The sequence below is a fragment of the Lepeophtheirus salmonis genome, chromosome 6, assembly GCF_016086655.4.
Source record: "Lepeophtheirus salmonis chromosome 6, UVic_Lsal_1.4, whole genome shotgun sequence".
In the NCBI taxonomy this organism is placed as follows: Eukaryota; Metazoa; Arthropoda; class Copepoda; order Siphonostomatoida; family Caligidae; genus Lepeophtheirus; species Lepeophtheirus salmonis.
The window spans coordinates 36,135,988-36,161,280 of NC_052136.2; the positions used below are offsets into that span (position 1 = coordinate 36,135,988).

A 25,293-nucleotide genomic window follows, 5' to 3' on the forward strand; every position below is an offset into this window, starting at 1 on the left:
CGGGAAGGAATGGGTGGATCAGGATCCATATATCTAAATGCTCAATTATTTTTTACATTAACCACATTTTAAAAATAAATGTTTAACCCTATAACTTAATAAGTGGTTATTATGTAAATAGCTAATATAAAAAGTTAGCAGTTGTAATACGTATTAATATAATCACTCAAACATCAACACCTGACATGAACTCTAACAATATTACAATATATTTGACCAAATGTTTAATCGCGTCCCATTTGTGCACACCTTATTTTTTCCAATCTTTCATCTTTATTAATGACTAAAGCTGGGCTGTTTGGTCAAATAAATCACTGTTTTGAGATTAGCAAAGTAGGTAGAATTTCCCTTTTTTTCCTTATTTATTCATTCTTTCTCGAATAAATTGTTGTGCTAACATCTCCTCAAAGGATCTATTGTTCGGCAAATACCTCTGAGTTTGTACAATAAAATTTGTGAAATGACAAAAAAAAAATCTCCATAAGTCTGGATTGAAATTAATGTAGCCCATGAAATTTGGAGCTACCTACCGGACCACAACAAAATATTTTGTCGAATATGTCGATGCAAGTACTCTTGCAGTCCCCCATCCAGAGTCAAACGATACCTAATGCCCTCTTCCCACATTAAGAATATGAATGCATACAAACAACATTTGACTCATGATGATTCTGACAATTTTAACACCGACCTCTTTAAGATGCTAGTTTCCTCTAATATACCTTTTTCCACCGTGGAGAATCCCTTTTTTTCGCAATTTATGAAGGAATATGCCGATAGAACCTTCCCTAATAAAAGGACTCTACATAGATTAATGGAGGTTGTCAACAAGGATGTAATCTCCAAAATTAAAGTAAAAATTGGAGATAAGGATATTTTCATAGCTGTTGATGAGACTAAAGACAACCAGGAACAATCAATGAGAGCTATATTGATGGGTCCTTAGGATGTCCACATCTTGGGGTTGTCCTTATCTATTCAACATAACAAACATAAAAGTTATAAGTGCGTTTAATGTTGCAAATTGTGTCATTGAGAGTATTCAACTAACACTCTTGGTTTGAACTTTGATGAAAATAATTTAAAAGTTTTCATCACGGATGGAGTGTCTTACTGTAAAAAGCGGGGTAAGACCTCAAAAATAGCTACCCCCAATGGAACCATATTATGTGTGTAGCTCATGGACTCCATAACGTGGCTGAACTTGCACGTAAAGAATTCCCAAAAACAAACGAGCTCATTTCAGAAATTTAAAAAAATGTTTTTGAATGCCGGGCTAAGAAAACGGAATTTTACTGCTTCTTATCAAATTCCCTTACCTCCAGCACCTATCATCACACCCTAGGGAACTTAGTTGAAAGCAGTTGATTACTATTTTAATAACTTCGAAGTAATGAGGGAATATTTAAATAACATTAACGAAAAAACACCAACGGTCGTTAAAGCTAAGGAGATTATAAATGATGAGTTTATTTATGAAGAATTGTCAATAATTAATCATTATATCAACTCAATTACCGAGGCCATTACTGCGTTAGAAGGATGACTCTTTACTTAGTAGCTTGACTATTGTCGAACATTTATGCGTCGATATCAAGTTAGAGCCATTCAAAACAAAATTAAATACATTTTTAGATGAAAATCCAGCGTGCAATTATTTGCGAGACCTTGCAAATTCTGAGGAGACAACTTACAGAAGCACACCTATTGTAAATTGTGACTTAGAGAGGGTTTTCACCATATTGAAAGCCATTCATACAAAAATAAGATCCTGTTTATCAGTAAAAAGTGTCTGGAACAAGCAAATTATAAAATGGAATATTGAAATATTAGATTCGTAAGAGTAAGTATTTATCAAATAACTTTTATTTATTCCTAAATACAGTAATATGGTCAAGAAGAACATCATGAATCGTATCAAAGGGAGTCTTAGCTCCAAATGGCGTGCAATTATTTTGTCTAACATCAGTTTCTTCGGGTTAAGAATTGGGCATGCTCCATGGATTCCAACATGTACAACTTATTTAAGATAAGTGTAAGCCGTTTTAAATACTGAACATACTAATTTACTTTTTCTTTTCTTAGATTTACAAATTACTTAGATGACGAAAAATGAGGATTCTACATGGAATTTGAAGTATGATAAGAAAAAAACGGATTTTATTTCTCCTCATGATTAGTATATTTTTTCTGTATATGTATGTATAATTACATTTGTCCTTAATAATTTGTTGAATCATTTGGTAATATTTAATTTGCTTTTATGTTATAAAAATTGTAATACTTTTATCAATCTTTTATTTATAAATACTATTCATTTCAAAATGGTCACCCTCTCCCTAAAGCCGGCACAAACCAAAATACGTGGCCTCTTTTTCGGAAATCAAAATAGTGTGCTCACCATTTTTGTGCCAGTCCTTGTTTAGGACTGAAAACTGCAGTCCCGTCTAATTCAGTCTCGATGATATCCAGTTTTTTTTAATCAGTATCAGATTACAGACTCGTACTGGAAAATCAGTTCTAATCTAGGCCTTTCAAATTAATCGTATTTCTGAATACTCGTTATCAACTCCGAAAATTATATTATCTCATTCACATTTATGTGATTTAGAGTCAGCTGATTCTCTAGATCTACGTAGAAAAATAGAAATATTGATAGGAGCTAATATGCTCAATCGATTTTTAACATTTATTCCAGATAGAATCTGGAAACCGTTTGCAAGACATACGAAACTTGGATGGGGTATTAATGAGAATGTTAGTCTCCCATTTAATCGTCATTATGCTTGTGTATCTCATAGATCTATCAAACAAAAAATTCATGATATGTCAAAATATTGGTACTTCTAATCAGAAACATATATCAAAAAATGAATGGAAGGCTGAGAAAGTTTTTCGTTTTAAAGTTAGAGTGACAGGCAATGGTCACATCGAGGCTCCTTTACCTTTGATGAATGACTTTTTGGACATGTCGGAGTCAAAAGCACTCGCTCTCAAACGTTTCAATAAACTAGAATCATCATTTCGTAGGAGGACTGAATTTGGAAATGCATATCGGAATGCTATGCAAAGTAATTTTCATTTTGGTTTCACTAAAGTGATACCGTATGATGAAGTAGCAATCAAAGATAATATGGTTTGTTATTTACCACATAAAAGAAACGTCTACTACAACTAAATTAAATATTGTTTTTGACGCATCAATGAACGTGAATCATAGTACATCGCTTATGTTTCAAAAAGACAACAAGATCTTTTGCGTTTTTTTGGAGACTAAAAATAAATGGTCCTTTCAAAGAGTATCGTCATACGAGGCAGGTTTTTGGAGCAGCAGTGAATTTCATTGATAATGATATGTACATGGATGACTTAATCACTGGAACAAGTGATATTATCGAAGCAAAACAAATAGTGGATCAACTTATTAAGATACATTCTTATGGTCAATTTCAACTACGGAAGTGGTGCAGCAATATTCTGGAAGTGATTTCACATCTTCCTGATGAATGACTAAATAACGAAGATACAGCTCCATTACTTGATGAAACTTAGGCTCTTGGTTATTCTTGGAATCCAAAGGAAGATAGTATTTACCTATTAATGGATTTTAATGAGGATTCAAAATGACTAACGAAAAGAGTTGTGTTATCTGAATCTTCGAGATATTTTGATCCTCAAGGTAGATTTGCAACTGTTTTCTTCATAGCTAAACTCACTTTTCAAGAAGCATGGAATCGGAAGATAAAATGGGGTGACTTTTTGCCCAGAGATCTGGCTGAGAGATGGTTACAATGGACACGTAGGAATTCTTAAATCCCTTTAAGTTCCTAGATGTGTCATGAAACCCAATTTTAATTATAAAGATGCTGAGTTGTGTGTTTTTGGAGATACTTCGTCCAAGGGATGGAGTACAGTGCTTTATGTCAGGTTTGTTCTTAATGATGAGTATATCAAAGTTGGTTTTCTCCGATCACGTACTAGAGTCAGACCACTCAAAGAAATCACAATTCCATGCATGGAATTAGAGGCTGCACTTTTATGTGTTCGCCTCATTGAAAATTTTTACCCATTTTCGCCTTAATAACATTGAAAAATACCCATCCCATACCCGACGTCCGATGTTAGTTTCAAATCTATCACGTTTCGCTGTTCTTCTTATTGAACATGAACATGCAAGATTACTTCACTCTGGTCCTGCTACAACTTTAGCATCACTCCGTTCTCCTTATTGGATTGTTCGAGGGAGACAATTAGTCAATTCAATAATACGTCAATGTGTTAGATGTCTACGTTCTTTAGCCAAGCGGTCTCCACAGAACATGGGTGATTTACCTGTCGCAAGGGTAGATGTGGGTCCTCCATTTGCACAAACTAGAATTGACTATGTAGGTCCGATCAATATTTATAGTTAAAAAAAATCAAGAAAAGTCTTCTATTTGTTTATTTACTGACCCTTCAACTAGAGCTGTGCCTCTCGAACTTGCAAAATAATTGATTACTGAAGATTTCGTCAATGCTCTTCGTCGGTGTGTGGGACGAAGAGTATCATTTGGAGCGATCATGGACGCAATTTTGTTGGATCTGCTAATATTCTAGCTAAGGTTTTACAAAAAGAAAAAGAAGTTTTCGCCGAATGGTCAGTTTCTAGAGGGATTAGAGGGAAATTTATCCCACATAGAGCACCTCATTGTGGAGGTGCAAGGGAAACAATGGTCAAATTAACAAAAAATATTCTTCGTCGTCAATTTGGAAATGCACATATGACCGTCAAACAATTAGTAGAGATCGAGGCTGTACTTGATAGCTTCCCTTTGGTTCCTTTGTCTCCAGATGCTTCTGAAGATGCGATCACTTCGTCAATGCTCATCACCGGTTTCAATATCACAAACCTTCTGGATCGCTTTGTTGACAGCCATTAATCTCCTAGTTCAAGATGGAGGAAACTAACTGTTATTTTACACAGATTTCGTCAAAATGGATGTATGAGTAGATACTCGATCTCCAACAGCGCCAAAAATGGAGACTCACTCGGAGAAATTTGAAGGTCGACGACTTGGTAGTTGTAGTCGATATATACCTATAGTTACTCTTGGTAAAAGTTATACTCTATGACGTCACTATTTAAAAGCATGGTGGAAGTCAAACATCAGTTAGAAAAGCGTTATGGTATAACCTTTCATTTTTAACAAACATATGTATAGATATTCCTCCTTAGCATAATAGTTTTTGTCAATTTTGAACATATTTTGTCAAAAAACTAAAGTTAAACTTATTAATACCTCGTCAAAAGTCAAAGTTTGCTGTCGAATTATTTTATGTCAAACTGCACTATATAATGACAGGGAAAAGGTGTGACGTTAGACTTTTGTAATCTTCTTTATTTTCTACAAAATAAATATTAGTGATTTGAAATTGACATTCTGACTACATCAAAAGGAAAATGGTAGTTTTGCTCAAAGGATGATAACTGAGGGGTCCATTGAGGAGCATCAGGGTTCGTGGATTGGGAATGATATTGAAGGTGAGAAGTTAGATAAAAATGGAAAGAAGAAAATATCAACTTCTAGGGATGAAGAAAAGGGAAGAAGGAAATTCAATAAGAAAAATAGATCAACGAGAGGTTAACTATAAAGCCATTCTCTTAAAAACGAATAACCCATAGACGGATCATAATAATCCGTTTTGGAGTAAAATTTATATTGAATGGAAAGATGATATTGAAGGATCCTCGAAAGGAACTTTCCCCTGACATTCTCCATTATGAAGAGTTACTTAATCGTTTGGGAATTCCAGAAGATGATATCAACTGCATTAATGACTGTAAAAGAGGAGCAGGATTTATAATACTTATTCTGAAAACCCCGATAAATGTTCCCATAAAGTTTAACCAGCTAAAAGAACCACAAAATATTGATGTAGGGATATCATTCAGCGCGAGGGGACTAAAAAGAATTAGGATGTTACAAGAACCTGTCAAAGTAACAGTTAAAATAGATCCAAGGTTGACCTTGTGAAACTGACGGAAATCATAAAAAAAATGGATCGCTTAGTGGGGAAATAAACAATATACGACACTCCATCCACTATAGAGATGAGGTGAAAAAGTAAATAAGATAAGCTCAGGACGTTTGAAATTTAAAATTAGATTATCCAAGCTAATTTCTACTATTGTCACAGTCGCAGGGAAAAAGGTAAATTCCGTATGCAAATGTTTTAAATGTCTTGAATTTGGTCATACAGGAAGTCATTGCAAGGTGAGGAGAAAAGGACTTTGCTCGATAAGTCTGAATAAAAGTTCAGAAAAACATTCCAATACTGATAGTAAGTAATATGACCAGGTCTCTGGATGGGTATGACCCTGTCTCTAATGAAGATGAATGTTGAGGAGATATCAAAAATCCAAAAGGTATTAATGTAGGGGCTGAAGTTAGACAAACCCATTCAGCCCTACAGGATATTCTGTTTGATAGAAACGAAATTAGTAAAAATGATGAAAAACATTTTGAAGAGTCAAAAGAAGAAGGAGAAGCAGATAACAGGTTTCCCATTCATAATAATTATAAGATAGTGTATTCCTATGCGACCCAGAGAGAAAAACATCCATCGAGAGGTGTTGTACTACTGATTAAGAAAAGTTGTTAAGAAGAGGACAAGAGTGGAAATTTTGTTATTTCCGATTTAAAGAAAAAAGGGTACCTGATAAGATGCAGAGGTTTTCTTAAAAAGCATGGCTCGAAGATCCAAGAAAAGAAGTATTTCGAAAGCCTCATATATAAGCAAAAGGCAAGTTGCAAGTAGAGGACTTGGTTAAAGAAGATACCAGAGGGAAGATCATCCGATGTAGGTTTAAGATTGGAACTGAATACTTAAAGAGGCAGAGAACACTTGGAAAAATGTAAAACAAGAGAAAGAAAGTTTGAAGATTCTGTTCATTCAACAAGGCATGATCACTAACGATCCAAACGAAATTGCTGCAACTCTCAAACATTACTACGAAAACCTTTAATAGAGTACAAATTGTGATGAAGATACACTGTCCCTGAAATATAAATACAATACAACACATTTTGTATTGTGTATATTAGTTGTACAAGTCAACGAATCCTAAAAAAAGTTTTATGGATACCAAAAATAGTACGGGGGGAGATTTTGATTTATTTGAAAAATTATAAAAAGAAGAATAAGTCATCTGGAATTGAAATATTCCCTATAGAGTTCTATATAACCTTTAAGGAATTGCTGGCTCCAATACTGAGCAGGATATATCAGGAATGGACACATTCTAACTTTTATGGTGGAAGGCTTAATTTCCTTAATACCAAAAGGGAAAAAAGATCCCAGGCTTGTACAAAATCTTAGTCCGATTACTCCTTTTAACTAGTAGTTATAAAAATAATGACCGAAATTCTTACTGAAAGATTAAAAATGGTTTTAAGCCTAATATTACATCGACATTAGAAAGGGTTTGTCCCTTGTGGATCTATCGAGGACGAAGTGAGGAGTGTGCAAGAGTTGGTAGAGGAAAAAGTAGGTACTGGCATCGAAATTGACTTTGAAAAAGCATTTGACTCTGTTTCTCACATTCACATTATCAAGCCATTGAAACGCAAGAATTTTGGATACGTTTTTATATAATATGTGAGGACATTGATTTCGAGAGCAGAATCTTGAATAGGTGTAAGTGGTTTAGCTAAGACATTTCAAGCTCCAACGTTCTTGTAGACAAGGAGAACCTTTGTCTCCTTATCTTTATATAATTGCTATAGAAGATTTGAGTAATGTAATATATAATAATTACCGAATATCTGGGATATTGGTAGGAGTCAAGACGGAGATTTATGTTGATGACATGACTTTGCAAGAAAAAGACACATAACTATTTGAAAGTGCTGGAAGGGGATGGAAGAAAAAATTAATTAAAAATAAATACAAAGAAGACTGAAGTAATCACTATGAGGAGGGAAACCAAAGAAAAAAAAATCCCAACAAAGAAAGACAACCTATACTAGACTATAATCTATAGAGGTCTGGACAACAAGTGACCTAAACTTTGAGGAAATGGAAAGTAGAATTTAAAAAAAAAAGGCTTTCACTTTCAAAATTACAGTTTGGATCTGCCTTGAAAAGTACTTATATGGAATCAAATGAGCGTGACTAAGATTAGTTATTGAATGTTTTTTGTTTCATACACTGAAGAAAAAGATAAAATGATTCACCAAATCAAATAAAACTTCATTTTCGATGGGAAAATACGTGGCACAATATAATGAACTAGACTTCATGAAAAACCTGACCTTATGAAACTATTTAAAATTATGGGAAACTTTTGGAGTTGCATAGATGCCGCATGTTCAAAGTTACAGGATAATGTTTTAATTGCTATGAAGGATGCGTCGTTGGTTTTTATTAAAATTCAGGAAGAGATGAGGTATCAACAAATGTGCCAATGTGATTTTAAAAAGTATACAAAGCCTTCTGAACTATAGGCTCATCACAAATTCGCTGCCTAAAAATAAATGGATGTAAAAGTACGGTACAAGTATTTGTAGGAAAGTGAGGAGATAGAAAAGGATGATGGTCATTTATTCCTGAAGTGTCCATATTTAAAAGGTGGAAGAATGAGAATTAGACAATATTTGGAAATCGATTATGAGGGGGGATATCTATTTGTCATCTGACTTAATGAGATCTAATGCTATTACACTGAAATTGATTCTTTATAGACTAATATAGCTTGACAAAAAATCCAAAGCTCTGACTGGGAGTTTTATTGACTATGAATGGTCTATTTTGAATGATAAACTAATTTTAGATATGTAAATATTTTATTTCGGCATTTGAAAGCTTATTTTATTTTAAATATCTGTATTTTTTTTTTTAATGTTTGTTTGGTTGTTGGTTTTAGAAGGTAATTGTAATCCTATTACTTATATGAGTTTTATGAGATAATAAACAACCCAAAGTCCGGGCCAAGAAAAATAAATATTTTATTCATTTCTGAAAAAAAAAATAATGATTAACTTTTATAAAATAAGTCTACAAATATCGTAATGAAACAGTTACTAGTATTGGAAATAAATTATAAGTTTCTGGAAACTTTTATTTCTATAGGAGTAAACTGCAATAGAAAACTATTGAAAGCTTTTTAAAATCTAATTGCTTAGAAGAAAGATTACTCATACTTGTTTTGGGAATTGAATAATATTCTTTGTTGTTCCATGTGCCACACAAAACAATCGAGAGTTGCAACATTTGTTTTTGATTTTTTGAGTGATTGGAAACGTACAGAAAATGTAAGGGATTTTTTTTTTTTTTTTTTTTTTTGACACAACAGTATCGAACACTGGGAACCTATCTGACGCTTACATATCTATCCAACAATTGTGAAAGAGAGAGTTATTGTGGTTACATCATGTTGAAGAAGGATACTTAAATAATCTTGGGATGCATTAAGTTTAAAACTTTCATACCTGTAAAAGCTTAACTATTTAAGAAGGGAATATAACTAATTAATTCAAGCGCATCTACCTTGGTTAAAAACCTCTAGAATGAATGAAAAATAAAAGATATACCACGTCGTTACCTTTATAGTAACTTTTCCCTCAAAAATAAACATATTCATGCCCATTTTATGATAATATTTGTACATGTCCAATGTACAAATATGAAGGCAAATCCATATTTTACTAGAGGAAAATTAAATTAAAAATTGCACTTGTCTAATGTTATGATAATATTTGTACATGTCCAATGCAAAATATTAAGGCAAATACATATTATACTACAGGACTTAACCCCAAAAAACGAGCGTGTGTATTTTACAAGAACTACGTGTTATTCTTTTAGTTGTTAGCATGTACTAGTTTTTATAACTTAAATATATTATATATTACTTAACGCTAGATGTATACATATCCTATCCATTAATTATCTTCCTTATCTATTCACTGTTCACAAACAACAATTTTTGTTTGAATTAATTGAACATTAATTTTATTGTCGTAATATGTTTTAAATATGCTAAAACTATTCGCATAGAATCAAGTCAACAATATTATATTATGTTTAAAAACTTTATTAGTATGGGTTTGATGGAAACTCATTAATGAAATAAGTATATTATTACTTAATAATATTTATTGTACCTATCCAGAGTTATACATAATAAATATACTACTATAATATTATAATAACATGTGTAAGTAATTTTCTCCAACAACTAATATCTTCATTTGAAGCAAGTGTAAATTTTTATTCCTGTGGTTTATTTGGTGACATTAATAAATCCTTTCCATATTTTGTGATGATTTTTTTATTGTTATGGTGTTTTGTTCACAAAACCTTTTATATTAGTATGATTTAATCCTGAATATCCACATTATGGATCTGAATGAAGTTTAAAGTAGTTCCAATTTATCGTGGACACCCTGTATTTGGGATAAATTGACACTTTTAAACTTCATTCAGATCCATAATGTGGATATTCAGTATTAAATCATTAAATCATTCAAAAACAGAGATGTGAGTAGTAAAGGGAAGAAACACATCAAAACGAATGCGTGTAATACGGGGTACCAAAAGATAATATTTATTTATTTATTTGCAGCATACCTGGAGCTAAAATACTCATACCATATAATTTTCTGCCTACAGCCTCCTTAAATTTTCTTTGTACCCCTTTCAATATCAAAAAATAGGATTTTTAAAAGTACCTATCGCGTTATGAAAGAAGCAATCATAGCAAAAAAATAATAACTCTAACACGGGTTGTAATGCCACAATGAGAAAATAAAATATCTCTCTTTCCTGCATTAACTGATGTATTAGCACCACCAAAAAATTTATTTGATGTTCTAGTAATATTAAAAAGAATTCACTAAGCAAATGCAAGGGAGTAGCATTTCCAAGGAAATTACTTTGAGTCACTTTTTTAATCATTTTTATAATACATATGATCTGATGCGTGTCTGAAGCTCATTATAGACATCCTAATATGAATGGATCTGCCAGAATAGGATTAAAAAGCCATTGGAGACTCCTTATACTTGGATAAAAAGGTGTTTTGATGAATGATCTCACCTATGTGGTCCAGTTTCCCTATAGAAAGACGGACACTATAGACGTTCAACGATTAAATCCTACAGCTTTTAAAATTGTGTTTCAGAGTGACTTAGATACTAAGGACAGTTTATAGAAATTAGAAAGGCATAAAGAGAGAAGAAAATTGTCTGAAATATAACAAAGTCTCTAGTCTTAATATTCAAGTAAAAGTCAAGTCACGAGTCTTTGATTGTGAGTCTTTGCTTTCGAATCCAAGTCAAATCATGTTTGAGTAAAAAGCAGCCATCAAATCAATGATTGTGAGATCTAGTCTCGAGCTCAAGTTGGCAAGTCCATTATCCTCTGTCATTGACTATATCCATGTAAAAAGTTTAAACCTCTAATAGAAGAAATATAGGATGACTAACACTATGTAACATACGTTATTACAGTTGAAACTTAAAATGTAATCATTGACAAGTACAGTCAATTTGATCGTGGGGTAATTGAACCTTAAATCGATTTTTGCTATTATCAATATAATCCATTGCAGTTGGCAACCCTTGTTCTTGAGCAGGTAATCCCTTTCTTCTTTCATTATTCTCGCAAAGTGAATACTTTTACACTATTCCTTAAGAATAATTTTCACCTCATGACGTCAAAGTATCTTTTATGATCAGTGTTAACAAATAACCGATTTTGATCAGGTTCAGTTAACCTTAAAAACCGCGGCTCCTAAGGACTTTATCACTTTTTTGAATAAATATAAATTATACTACTTATATCAACGGATACGTTTATCATACTGTCTTAATATTGAAAAAAATATTCCAGCTTGTTTTTATGCTATCGCCACACAATATATTTAAAAAAAGGGGCATGTGTGATATATATTACACGTCATGTGAGAGAGGCTCTGCTTTTAAAACATTTAGTTTACTTTTTAGACTTGATATCTTATGAAAAATACATAAAATTAAAAAAATATATAAACTATGAAAACAATCTAAAAAAGTCACTTGTGTTCAATGTTAATATATAAATATGTAAATCAAATTATACTTTTAGTAATCTTAGACTGATAAGTGGTGGGGAAAAATGCTACGAATATTATCCTTGATTATTCTCGGGTTCATGTATTCAAATTGTATTAGGGTAAGAATTATTATTTTTTTATTATATACTTATAAATATTTATTTACTAATTAGTGTCTTTCAAATGTGGGGATAATTGTTGGCCCAGTTTTTGCCATATTGCTCACCTTATTGATGTAATATAGGCGGTGTTTGCAATATTTACAATTTAAACATGTATATTTTAATTACAGAGTGCAAAAGTTAAATTTTCCGTGATTCAAAACCTTAATTACTTTTAATTATAAAAGTATACTGAAAAATGTTATTCAAAAACTTTTAGCAATCACTTTTGTCAAGAATTATTCAATATTGCCGCCTCCAGCCTCTATCAAAGCCTCCACATGAGGTCAGATCTTGGTCTAGGTTGGCACAATAGAATAAGCCGACATGTTGGCCCATTGCTTCTTGATGCTGGCTCCTTTATATTTCTTTGTGATGTCTTACCATCTTTGCCTTCTAAGACGCTCCCCACACAGAAGCCGAGGAGATTTAGATCAGGACTGGAGTAAGGCTAGAAGGTCTTGTCCCAGAAATCAGCAAAGTGTTCCATGTAGAAGTTCTGTGTCTTGAAGGCCATATGGCTCGGGCACCGTCTTGAGTTCACATATAGTTGTCTTCAGAATAGTTAACCCTCAGCCAGGGCAAGATTTTCTACTTCAGGACCTCATAGTAGGCCTCAGCCCCGATTTTCTTATTGGGCTTGAAGAAGAAGGGATCCATTTTCTTCCCATGAGAGGCCACGACTCCAAAGCACATATTTTCGGCTGGATATTTTGTCTTGAAGGTGCCTTGGACTTCTTCAGGGGATGCTACTATAAATCTGTCGTTTCTGCGGTTCAAAAACTGGTCGACTGTGAAGATATTTTTGTCTGAGAAATTTTTTACAGTCGACGGATGATTCTTCAAGTAATTAAGGACTTTTTTGCATCTCTCAAGCCTTAAGGCCTTCATCCTGTCGGCAAGGAGATGTCTTGGAGTCCTGAAGAACCTCTTAAGGCTGAGCTCATCATGAAATGCTCTCTTAATTTGATCTCGTACACGTTGAACTCGTCAGCCAAGTGGTGCATTGATGCTGTTGGACCTTCCTTGATCTTGGCCTCCAGGGATTTGAAAAATGTTTCATCTTGCTTCAAACCATTTCCTCCACTTCTTTCCTTCCTTTTGCCTTCTTTCCTATTCTCCTTCGCCACTCTGATGTTCCAGACTGTCCTCAAGGTTACGCCAAAAAAAAAACTGAAATTTATTTTGGAGTAACATCCGCGTTGAGAAGATCTGAAATCCTTTACCTTTTTTATTCCTGTGCTCTCATTCTTTGTCCAACTTTCATCAAATAAAATCAATGCACATGAACAAAAGTACATGTATCGGAACATTGCTTAAGATGTTACCTGAAACCTTAATTTGCAGGAAAAAAAAATAGTGACGCTGAAAATTTATCTGTCGCACTCTGTACATAGCATGTAAATGAATACAATTCAAAAATATAACCTTAAGTTGTAGTTAGGGCTAAAGGACTCTAAGGAAAGAGTGGCCCAGGGGAAAATAAATAATTCAATCCAAAAACAAGGAAGACTATTTTCCTAACACAGACCTATAATATCGTGTTAGTGTTATGACGTTGCCCCCCTTATTTTTCTCAGTTTCTAATTGTAAGCCAATCAGGATTGAGAACTACTAAATCCTACCTTCCTTGCCTTGAGTGACCACTCTTTGCCTAGAGTCCTTTAGGTATGGCTGTAAATCCTTATTATTTTGTAGCATTGCAAGTTTGGTGGTTATTTGTGACCGAAACAGTTGTTATTATTTTCTATAGTTTTTGTCATTATTCTTCCATACTTTCAAAAAGAATATCCAAGTAAAAAGTGTAACCATAAGTGTGTAAGCTGATGAATGACGGAGAGTAACAGTAAGGATTTGTTGGGGGTCAAGTTATAAGTAGCAATTTGAAAATTGTCTGAATCCTTGTGGGCGTCAATTAAAAGGAAAACTTATATGTCAGCAACTTTAATAGACGACATATATACAGACAGTGATTAGAATAACACCTATTTGCTCCTTAATAATTTGGATTTTCCTAAAACAGAAAAATAATCATTGACGAAAAAAAACCAAACATAGGTTGATAAAACGACTGTCTGTAATTTCAACCTGAAAAATTGTAAATTATCATCCAAAGCTATTCAAATTAATTTTTTATTCTTGAAGAGAGAACATGCAAGTATGAAGTAATAACTACTGCATGAAGGATGAAAAGTAATGGACTGATTTGTAAATGCAAGTTCTTCTTAGACTTACCTTAGAATGAAGGTTTCAACATTGTAATAATTCTTGTCCATCATAAAATTGGTAGATACAAAGATGCTCTTGTGAGTATTTTCTTGACAGCTAAGCAGCTGTTCTCCCAAACATTCTTCAAATTGTAAGGGTGATTACCAGGGGTCACTTTACCTGTAGAATTGTAGTATCTCAAACAAAACAAAAACTGAAATAGCATCAAAAATTTGTGAATAATCAAATATGGAAAAGAGATAGAAATTTGACCAGTATTTTGATATATTCCGTTCAAAAATATTTTTGGTCAATTGTCCGCTCACGGTAATAAAGATAATATTTGATCATTCCAAATTTATTTATGCGGAATAATAGAAAAATAATAATCATCTAACCTATACATCAATATATTTTCCATATTATTCGTTAATTCAAATGTAGTATTTTCGTTTACTTTTTAAGGCCAAGGATCTTCGATTGCCCAATCATATTAAACCTAAAAGCTATGATATCAAACTCAGTCCAAAGTATGACGGAACCGACAAACTCTCTGGAGTTATCAAAATTGAAGTTGAGTGCGTTATGGAAGGGTCTACAAATATAACATTGCATGCCAAACATATCAATATAACACATATGGAAATGATAGAAAATGATTCGATGGGGATCATAGACATACGCAATACATCCAAAGAAGAAATGGAAACAGACTTTATTGTAATTAATTTATCAAAGACTTGAATACTTGATAACTACCTTCAGATTTTATCTGCTAAACATAAATATTTTGCAATTTTAATCATACACTATTGACTATCTTAATAACTAATTAAAGTTAATTGAACCTTACTAAGTTTCCCTAATTTTTGATTATATTTATTTCTTTTCAGTGGAGTTAGCTACACTCAAATGGAGCCAATTTATGCTCGAACTACCTTTCCCTGCTTTGATGAACCAAGTTTAAAGGTTGCATTTAATATAACACTTCGTCGACCAAAAACTATGACTTCATTTTCAAATACGCCAGTTTAACAAACAATTACACATGAGCAAAGTTGATAATCCTATAGAGAAAAACGCTTGTAAGGAGATGAAGGGGGGGAGGGAAAAGACTTATGGTATCATTGTTTAAAATACTGACTTGATTTATTATGATTTTTGAGAGTATAACGAAAGTATGTATTAGCAAAATATTTGATGAAGATATACTATGTATAATTGACTTAGACGTTTTTTATACGTTACAGTAGATTTGAAAACGGTACACTCCATAAAATTGTAGTTCATTATGAAGTATATTCTCAGAATAGTAACTAATACGACAAAGTAGAGTATTGCAAAATATATTTGAAATTTTTGGCAAGTTTAAAAAAATAAGGCTTAAATGAAATATAATCTACATACTGCCCCCGTTGTTGTGACCATTTAAGGAGTTGTTTTTGCATTTTATGAGTTTTCTGAAATCATTTTTTGAAGGCACTTAGCTTATCAGGGTAAATAATATTATCTATCATACCCAAGTCTTTAAGTGAAGGAAATAGTGTCAGCCCTGGACTAGTTTGCAATGGAAAAGCTACTAACCCTGTTGTTGTGACCATTTAAGCAGTTGTTTTTGCCATTTAATGAGTTGTGTATCATAATTCTTGATATTTTTAGCTAAAATAAAATAATATTTTATGGTTATTTAAAAAAAAAAAAATAATAATTACTGTTAGATGGTACCAAATTCAGAGTTCCATTTCAAATTGGTAAATATTTTATACTTTTTACTTATAACTTTGATCGTGAATTGGTCTGCATGACTCAAAACATACTGAAAATTATCTTATCTTCACAATTTACAATGCAGGTATTTCTATAAATGACATCATTACCCATTTCTCCACTGATTTAATGATGGTTCTTGGGGAAGGGATGGGTTTACCTGTGTATTTTGTTTTTTAAACGTAGGATGATTAGCAAAGGATAATAGTATATTTTCCAATGACCATTTGTCAAAAAGAGTAAATGATTGACATAATGTATATCATTATCTTTGATTCTCCTAATTAAACTAACTTATACCAAAGGTGCTTCAATCATAAGAATCTTATCTCAAAACTATGTATTCATCATCTTGCAAAAATTTTTAATATATTCTCATGATGAGATTTTAATAATGAGTGGCGTTTAATTCTAGAGGGGAGACTTAAGGGACATTTATATCGACAAATCTGACAAACCATCTGTTTCTGGACCGGTAAGTATTTTCAAATTCCTGGGCATCCATCACCAGAAATCCAGACAGAAGGAGTCGTTATTTAAGGCATTTTATTCAGTTCTCTATCGACTATCAGTATCTAATATTATATCAATATTAAGTAATACAGATAGGAATTGATAACGTTCTTGATAGAGGAAGATGTTTATTATTTTAGTCGAAGGACAATGATACCATAAGTCTTTCTTCCCTCCTCCTCGCACGCTTTTGCATCCTTACCAAAATCATCAACCTTACACTGACATGAGTACAGTTTTCCATAGCGCTAATCTATATATTTTTACCAAATCATAATTATTCTTTCTATTTAGAAATTTTGAAGATTTGTTACTGATTTTTCAACTAACGATGACCTTGTGGCATTTGACATTAAAAATGCCACAAATGTGTCCCATTTCATAACACTGCTGAATTAAGAATTTGGGCTTCTGGAGAAGACGAGTCAAAACATGTTTGTCAAAGCAGGTCAGTACAACTTTATAGGATATTTGAAGGAATATTTGGGTACTCATTTGCCAATACCTAACCAGGTTAGTCAACACATACATTCTAGAAGGTTTTATACCTTACAAATAAATATTATTCATGCAATTTTTAAATATTTTTGAAGGCCTTGTAAATGATTAATTATGTTGATGTAAGGATATGAATGTAATTCCTGGACTTACGCATGTTGCAATGGAAAACTGGGGTGTTATAACTTATAACAATCTGAAACATTGTTGATTGATGAAAATGAGATATCATTTAGTTCTTTGTATTTTAAAGAGAAAATTGTAGTCAAGATAGCTAATGGGCTTACACATCAGTGGATGGGCAATTTTTTGATTCAATTCATGTATTCTAAAACAATGAATGTTTATACATTTTTGTTAATATAGGTAATCTTGTAACTCCATCATGGTGGGATGATTTATGGCCTAAAGAAAGGACTACTACTTATTTATTCGATTTGGCTTCATCGCATCAAAATTTTTGATGAGGGATCATGGGATAAATTTATGTGGTTCGTTTTTCAAAAAGTCATGAGCAAGATTCTACTTAATTTTCTTGGCCAATTAAGCAAAAAATTTCATATCTCACAATGATACCGATTAAGTAACATTGCGTTTTCTCAAAAACAACATCTTGCGGAAGGGGCTATAAAGTTTTTATGGTGTTATCAATATTTATTTGAACTAAAAGTCACGTTTTGCAACTATGAATTATAGCTAAGGATATAATTATTGATATACAACATTCAAACTATCAATATTTAGCAAGACATACTTATACTTTGAAATATTTTAATCCTAGATTTATTTACAAAATATAACCTAAGATTTGTTCAATAAATATCAGTTGAATATGATCAAATTATGAAATCGTAAGTACATTTTACGTGATCATCATAAAGTATAATTTGTTGTACTGTAGTATCTTTCCCAACTAAAGAATTATAATTTTTTAAATCATACATACTTGATCACAACTTAACAAGAGCCAATTCGATTTAGCCCATACACTTTGGGAATACTACTATCGGGTAGATAATTATAAAAATCGACAATTGACAAAAACACGCAATAAATTATATATTTGTGGAATATAACTAAAGATAAGACACTATAAGAAGACGATACTCAAAAATGACATAAGTGAGAAACAACAGCTGCACTAGTATAAGAGCAAGGAAAAAATAGATTGACAGACAAACTTTGCTGTATAAATATAGAAGATAGTAAATTCATTTATTTCAATCTGTCCTGACATGTAATACATATATCTTAATAGACAGAAAGTTTTAGTTTTGATGGATGTAATCAATACATAGTTTAAGTTTGATTAGCCCATATCATTACAAATTTGCTGTTTGTGACAAAGTTTGTATATCTGTTGTTGTTTTTTGACTGGGATAACTCATTTTTAACAATATCATAATATACTAAGGGATATACATCCAAAACTTTTTTTATCATTCTATTTTGTTGTTGTTGTTGGAAATTGAAGTCTGTTTTTTTCCCCTGAGGCTATTGTCATTATTCTTTTATTTTTGCGAAGATAGCATCTAAGTATTGAGTAATTACGTGTGTGAGTGTGCCCATAAAGAGTCGAGAGTAACACTTAATTTGTTTCAAAGTTATTTTTAATATTAGTCAGGCAAATCTATAAGCATCTAGAGCATAAGTTTGCTTCTTCGTCGAAGCCTAATAACTCCAAGCAAAGCCGGGTACTCTGGTTAGTATTTAAACTCTCATATATATCACAATTTAAAAGATAATTCAACGCCCAAAGTATTTTTGATGTAGTACAATAATTAATAGCCATTTATTGGGGTTTTTGAAACTAGCCAAAAGTAGGATACTTGATACACCAGGAGGAGACATGGTACTTGGAAGGAGGAGACATGGTACAGAGTAGGATTAGACATGTTACAACAGGAGGAAACATGTAAAAACTGCCATTTGTTATATTCAAACATTTATTTTATTTTTTATTACTGTTTGTCAGCATTAAGTAAATACTTATAATTACATATATAAGATTTAAACAAAAGCATAAATAAATAGAATATATACATATATATATATATATATATATTAAAAATGGGGTGTAACAAGTCTCCTCCATAGTGTTGGAATCAGAATAGATGATGTGAACTGAATATTGAAACTAATAATATGTTAGAAGTATGTTAATTAATTGAACAACATGCTAAACTCTGATATTTAATTAAATTAAATTAAAATCTCATTTTTTATAATAGAAATATATATTTCCACAAACACAAAAATTTCAATGTCAAAATTCTCTATCAGTGTAAACATTAGGTAAACAGAGATTTATGTTGATTTGATAAACAAAGGAATACATTCAATTGATTAAAAACAGGGTGGTTAGCTAACTTTACATTTTAAAGTTATTGATTGTCTCCTTCGTCCCACGTATCTTCATTCTCCCCTATATAAGAAAATGTTTGGGACATAACTTAACATATATGTATTGCTAAATAACACACCCAAATATTTATTTAAATATTATTAATATGTGATCATAGCATAGTAAAAAACTGCCAACAACACCCTACATATCTAGTTTGAACTAAGGATTAAATCGTCAGGGGCGTCAGCAGAGGGAGGGCTGTAGGGGCTGTAGTCTCCCCCCCCCCATAAATTAAGGAATTTTTGATTTTTACAAGAAACTTTAATATTTGAATTTTTTTTTTTTTTTTTAATTTTATTATTTGAAATTTTTTTCCAAAAAATATTACCCTTGAAATTTAATTTTTCCCCAAAAAATTATTTTATATTTATGTATATTATTTTTGAAATTTTTTTAAACCCCCAATTTTCTGTTGATAAATATGGATTTTTGAAAAAAATTTCCTAAAGATTTAATATAGGAAACTTTTTCCAAGAAATTGCATACTACAAATTTAATTTTTTCCCAAAAATTATTTTCTAATAAGTTTTATTTTGAAATTTTTTTTCTAAAAAATTTAATTTTCTGTGAATAGCTATATATTTTTTAAATTTCCCTACAAAAAATTTAAAATTTAATTCTGAAATTTTTTTCCGAAAAAAAATTACTATCGGTTTTTTAAATTTTTTCCCAACAAATTTAATTTTTTGTGAATAGGATTTTTAAATTTTTTGAAAAAAAAATAACTCAAAACCAAACACCCCCAAAAAAAAATCCTGCAAACGCCTCTGATCTTTGAATTAAAAAAATCTAGACCAGTAACAATAGAACTTTAAAACTTGAGCTAGGTGAAACCATAGACAATGCACCCCAGTTTTACAAGTATATTTTAAAAAATAGGATTAAACAATAAGAGTTGTTAATATTTTTGATTATGAAGTAAATAGATTATCTCTAAACCATCTAGAATCTATGCATGTGCTGTTAATTTGCTCGGACGTTATAAACTGATTTAGCTTATTAAATTATTTACATACATATTAATACAAGACTCAAATTCAACAATAAATTATTATTAAGTATATTTAATTATTTAGGGAAAATTTTTTGCTGAAGTTTTCGATACAGCAATTAATGTATACAATTTTGGAACTATCTGATACAACGGAGCGTTTTGAAACGGTAAATTCATACAAACTATTAATAATCAAGCTATACTTACTTAATACAGTATATTAAATCTTAATCTATTTGCAGGTTGCCGATTTCATAAAGAATAAAATACCAGCTTCTGAAGGAAAAATCAATAATACGAAGGATAAATGGATCAAGAATAAGGCTGATGTTAAAATTGTAAATGACTGGCTTACGACTTTTATATAATTGATCATCTGTAATTAAAAGATTATAATTACAATTATAGTTTAGTCAACAAATAAATTCAAATTCGGTTATTATTTTTTTAACCAAATTAAAACATTTTATTTATTTTAGTTGTTTTTCCTTAACAAAAAGTAAATGAATAAATTCTAATTCAAGTCCATGAAATGTTTTTCATTTAATGTTAAATTTAAAATTAGAATATCCCAAAAAGTATTTACACCCCAAAATATCGATAGAGATTAATCCCTAGTCAAAACATGTGGGCTCATAACTCTACTTAGTCTCAAGTCCATATTTTAAAGACTTGAAACTTGAATGGAGTTCAAATCAAATACCATAGAATTAACTTGGATTCGAAAGCTAAAACTCAAGATTTCACTGAACCTGTGACCATTATCTGAGAAACATTATATATATATATAAACTATATTATGTGATTTTAAAGAGAAAAAAGTCATATTGCTCAGAATAAGTAAGAAATTAATAACAATAAATGATATCAGGGCCTATACTAGGATTATAAAAAATCTTTAACAATTTTGACAAAATTATTTATGATTTTTTTTTTTTTTTTAGAAAAGACAAATTTTATCTATTTAAAAAAAACGACCCTTGCTCAGAGTAGAGATATAATTCCCCAATCAATTGCCTATGGAACTTTGTTTAATACCACTTATGGAGCTGTTATCTCCTTTTTAAATTAATAATTTAATTGAAAATTCATCTTGGTGAATATCAATAATTCTAGAGTAAAGTATATCAGAAAATCCTTTGGTAGTGTAATACCGGCCCATATCTAGGGCCATTGACCGAGGTCTAGTTTATTCCAGACTTCAGTCCGGTCCAGTCCCACTTGAAGGTTCTTCAAGTCAATCCCTCGGGACGTCGTCAATGAGATTAATTTTCCTTGTTGAATAATTCTGTTATTGATGAAGTTGTACAAAATATTAGCTGCCGGACTGTAAAAAAAACCCCGCAAATTTATCCTAGCTTGTTGAATCGTACAACTCAGAACTTCTTGCTCGTGCGGCTTACTCACCAAACCAGGCACCTTCCGATTATTCCTTATTATGATTTACACCTTGATTCTCAAGCGGAAGCCAAAAAATGCATCGATCGCTAATTTGCAGCCAAAGACGAACATTTTCTTTTTTTTTGGAAAGGCATCCATAAATTGCCTGAAAGATGGACAAAATATGTGACTAGTGAAGGCGCATACTTTGAAAATTAAATTTGTAACTATTTTTTTTCACAACAAACGTTCAAAATTTAAAAAAAGTATCATTTCAATGATGCATACCTGGTAATTATCTTCCCAACAGAATTAAAGATGATACTCTTTTAACTAAATTAATCTGCAATGTTGCATACTTCATGGGGGAAAATGATAAATTGACGTCCTTTGTGGTATCATGAAAAATCAAATCCTGTGTTGTGCAAAATAAAACAATACGACAAAGAATCTACGAAAGCAAACAAACAGTTTTTTTTTTTTTTTTTTTTGGTTAGATTTAAAGAAGCCCTTGAAATGGTACTAACGAATTTGAGGAAAATATTCCAAAATACTGCGTAAAGTTAAGAATCAATCTTTATCAAAATAATATTATCAGTTTATGTAGACGTATATTTATAATTCAATTAGAACGAACACTCGGAATGATTTTGATTTTTTTTAAATCATCAACCTAATCTTTAATAATATTTATTATCGAAGCATTCATTCCCATATAAAAAAGTATTCATGATCTATCAATTTTTATTGTATTTCTCAATCTTTTTTAAAAATATAAATTTAATCCCAATGAAAAGAAATAAACGAAAACATATTATAAAAATTGTTAGAGCCGTTCACACTTCCTCGTTGGGATGATTTTCTTCTGTTGAGCTTTTTAGGCAAATTAAAAGGCTTTCTAATAATATTGCGTTCATAAAAAGGAAAATTTCTTTATTAAAATAGTGTATTGAAAACAGACCATAATTTTTTTTGGCTAAAAATATTTCTTCTGATAGGCACCTTTCTTCCTCCTTCGATGGGTCCAAAAAGAAAAGTCCATGACTATTCCTGTAAATTAAAAATCCCTAAAATCTTTGTTCCAAGCCTTTTAAAATCTATTGCTTGCACACAATCCGCACAAATATGTAGCTGTGTTTTCACTTTTCCACATTTAAAGAAGTATAACTTTTCTTCCGGTGATTTTCCACTAAAATAATTACAAAAGTAATAACTTTTTTGTTAATTTGAGTTTTTAAATTTCTACACACTCTAATTTTCTAAACAACCAAAAATGTTTGAAATATTATCTTAACCCTCCTTCTCTCCCAAGCTAACACAATGTATTAAAAAAAAAGTACACAACTCAGTTTTAAATGTGTAAGAAGTTTCTCTAAATATGATTTGAAATCAATTTCTTCGTATTGCTGGTGGTAGGCTTAGATTAAAAGATGGTTGCATTTGTCTTTCAATAGGGATCTTCAGCTTATTAAGTACTTTGATCTTATTGGGACCCTCATCTTTTAGTCCTGCCAGCAGGTGATGATCGCTCTAGATATCGTTCAAAATTGTCTTCTTTTCTACAACATCCATTTCTGCGGATCCAACGCTCTTTTGTCCTCTTCTGCCTCCCAATAGTACTTCTACCCTTCCGAAAATAGGAAGATCTTCATTATCAGTTTTTCACCTCAAATATAAGTTCCTCCATATTTACCCATTTTGCTCATCTTTTCCCCAAATATGTCGTATCCGTGCCTGATTTTGTTTGTATTTCTAAATATTTCCTCGAAGCATTCAAACATTAAATTTTTTGAAAAAAAAAAAAAATCAAATATTAAATTTTCTATTAAAAAAACAAAAATTCCTTAATTGGGGGGTTGTAGGGGTTTTAGCCCCTACAGCCCACCCCCTACGGACGCCCCTGAGTTAGTTACCACTTATTAAATATTATTTCCAAATCTCAACAATCCCGTACAATATTTCTCAATATATTCAGACTGGAATCGAATCGGTACAAAAAAAGGAACTCTTTTGAGGCAATAATTGGAATGTATTTTAGTAAGGCCTTTGACTCCTTATCACATCCTTTTATTCTTAAAGCAGTGAGAAGTTTTTTACCAAGAAATTTGTTAACCCTATTTGCACAATGCTTTATAATGGAACATCTTATTTGCGGTTAGGAGAAAATGAAAGCGAGCTTATTTATGTGAAAATAAGTTGTCACCAGGGATATCCTTCGACTTCTTTATTTTTCATTTTCCTGTTATAAAAAACTTGTCCGAATCCATCATTAAAAAGTATGGAGGCTTTGGAATACAACTTTACGAAACCAAACATGTTATGTATTTATATGTGGATGACCACATAACCATTCTGAAAAAACAATTAGTGATAAGGATTGAAATAGTCATGAACTTCTTTACAAAATTGGGAGATAAATCAGAACTGGAAATAAATAGAAAAAACAACAGGGAGTCTTCCGTTAGGCCCATTATGTTCACAGATAACAGAAAAATTATGGGCTGCCCTATTAAAACCCAAATTGAAGTACTAGGTATAGTATAGGGAAAAAAGAATCGATGCTTACAATAAACTGGTGATTCCATTGGTAGTTTATAAGGCTACTTCTCTACACAGATTAGCAGAAGTTATGATAAAAAAGATGAAAAGTAGCTCAGAAAATTGTTTCATGGAAGGTACACAGAAGCAATAAAAAGGCCTAAATCTCAAATGGGAGGAGGATTGACACATTTTTCTTTTATTTCTACAGTAACTGTAAAAACAAATTAAAGTTTATACACAAAATTTCGTAGAATAAAACTTTTTATAAAAGAAGTCATAAAGAAACACAACGAGGTTAACGATGAATACATCAAGTCGTACTTTAACTTTGATCCCACAAAGATGCTTATTGCATGTAATATAACCTTATCCATTGCTAATCATCCTACGTTCAAAAAATTTATGGAGAAATACACGGGTAAACTCGTCCCTTCCGAAGAACCATCATTAAATTAATGGAGGATGTTGGTAATGATGTCATTTATAGAAATACCTCCATTGTAAATTGTGAAGTTAAGATAATTTTCAGCATGTTTAGAGTCATCCACACCAAATTACGAAAATGAATATAATTCTATTTTAACTAAAATTATCAAGAATTATGGTACACAACTCTTTGATTAAACTCTACGTCTGTCTTGTGTTTAGCAAATTAAAGTTATGACATATTTAACTGAATTCCAATGTTAGAACAAGAAAATATTATTTGGAGCAATCTATTATTTCAATATTATGTATTTATAATTTA

At 31.5% G+C, this 25,293-nt stretch overlaps 2 protein-coding genes across 2 annotated transcripts in view; both read left to right on the forward strand.

Moving 5' to 3' along the window:
- Positions 1–4,118: 4,118 nt before the first annotated feature.
- On the forward strand, positions 4,119–4,919 carry LOC139905702 (uncharacterized). The gene is made up of 2 exons (XM_071889350.1): positions 4,119–4,389; positions 4,597–4,919. Exons 1-2 carry the CDS (start codon positions 4,119–4,121, stop codon positions 4,917–4,919), a joined length of 594 nt encoding a protein of 197 aa, XP_071745451.1.
- Positions 4,920–20,743: 15,824 nt separating this feature from the next.
- LOC121120027 (aminopeptidase N) overlaps positions 20,744–25,293 on the forward strand; it is a 33,736-nt gene continuing 29,186 nt past the window's right edge. The window contains exons 1-2 of the mRNA XM_071889351.1: positions 20,744–20,791; positions 20,867–20,962. Coding sequence (XP_071745452.1) covers positions 20,744–20,791; positions 20,867–20,962 — 144 coding nt within the window. The remainder of the gene's footprint in view (positions 20,792–20,866; positions 20,963–25,293) is intronic.

What these genes read in the sequence shown, in the direction of transcription:
- LOC139905702 (XM_071889350.1), top strand. Translation starts at nt 4,119, where the DNA reads ATGTTAGTTTCAAATCTATCACGTTTCGCTGTTCTTCTTATTGAACAT. An exon ending in AACTAGAATTGACTATGTAG is followed by an intron (nt 4,390 to 4,596) that starts GTCCGATCAATA and finishes CTAATATTCTAG; the next exon opens with CTAAGGTTTTACAAAAAGAA.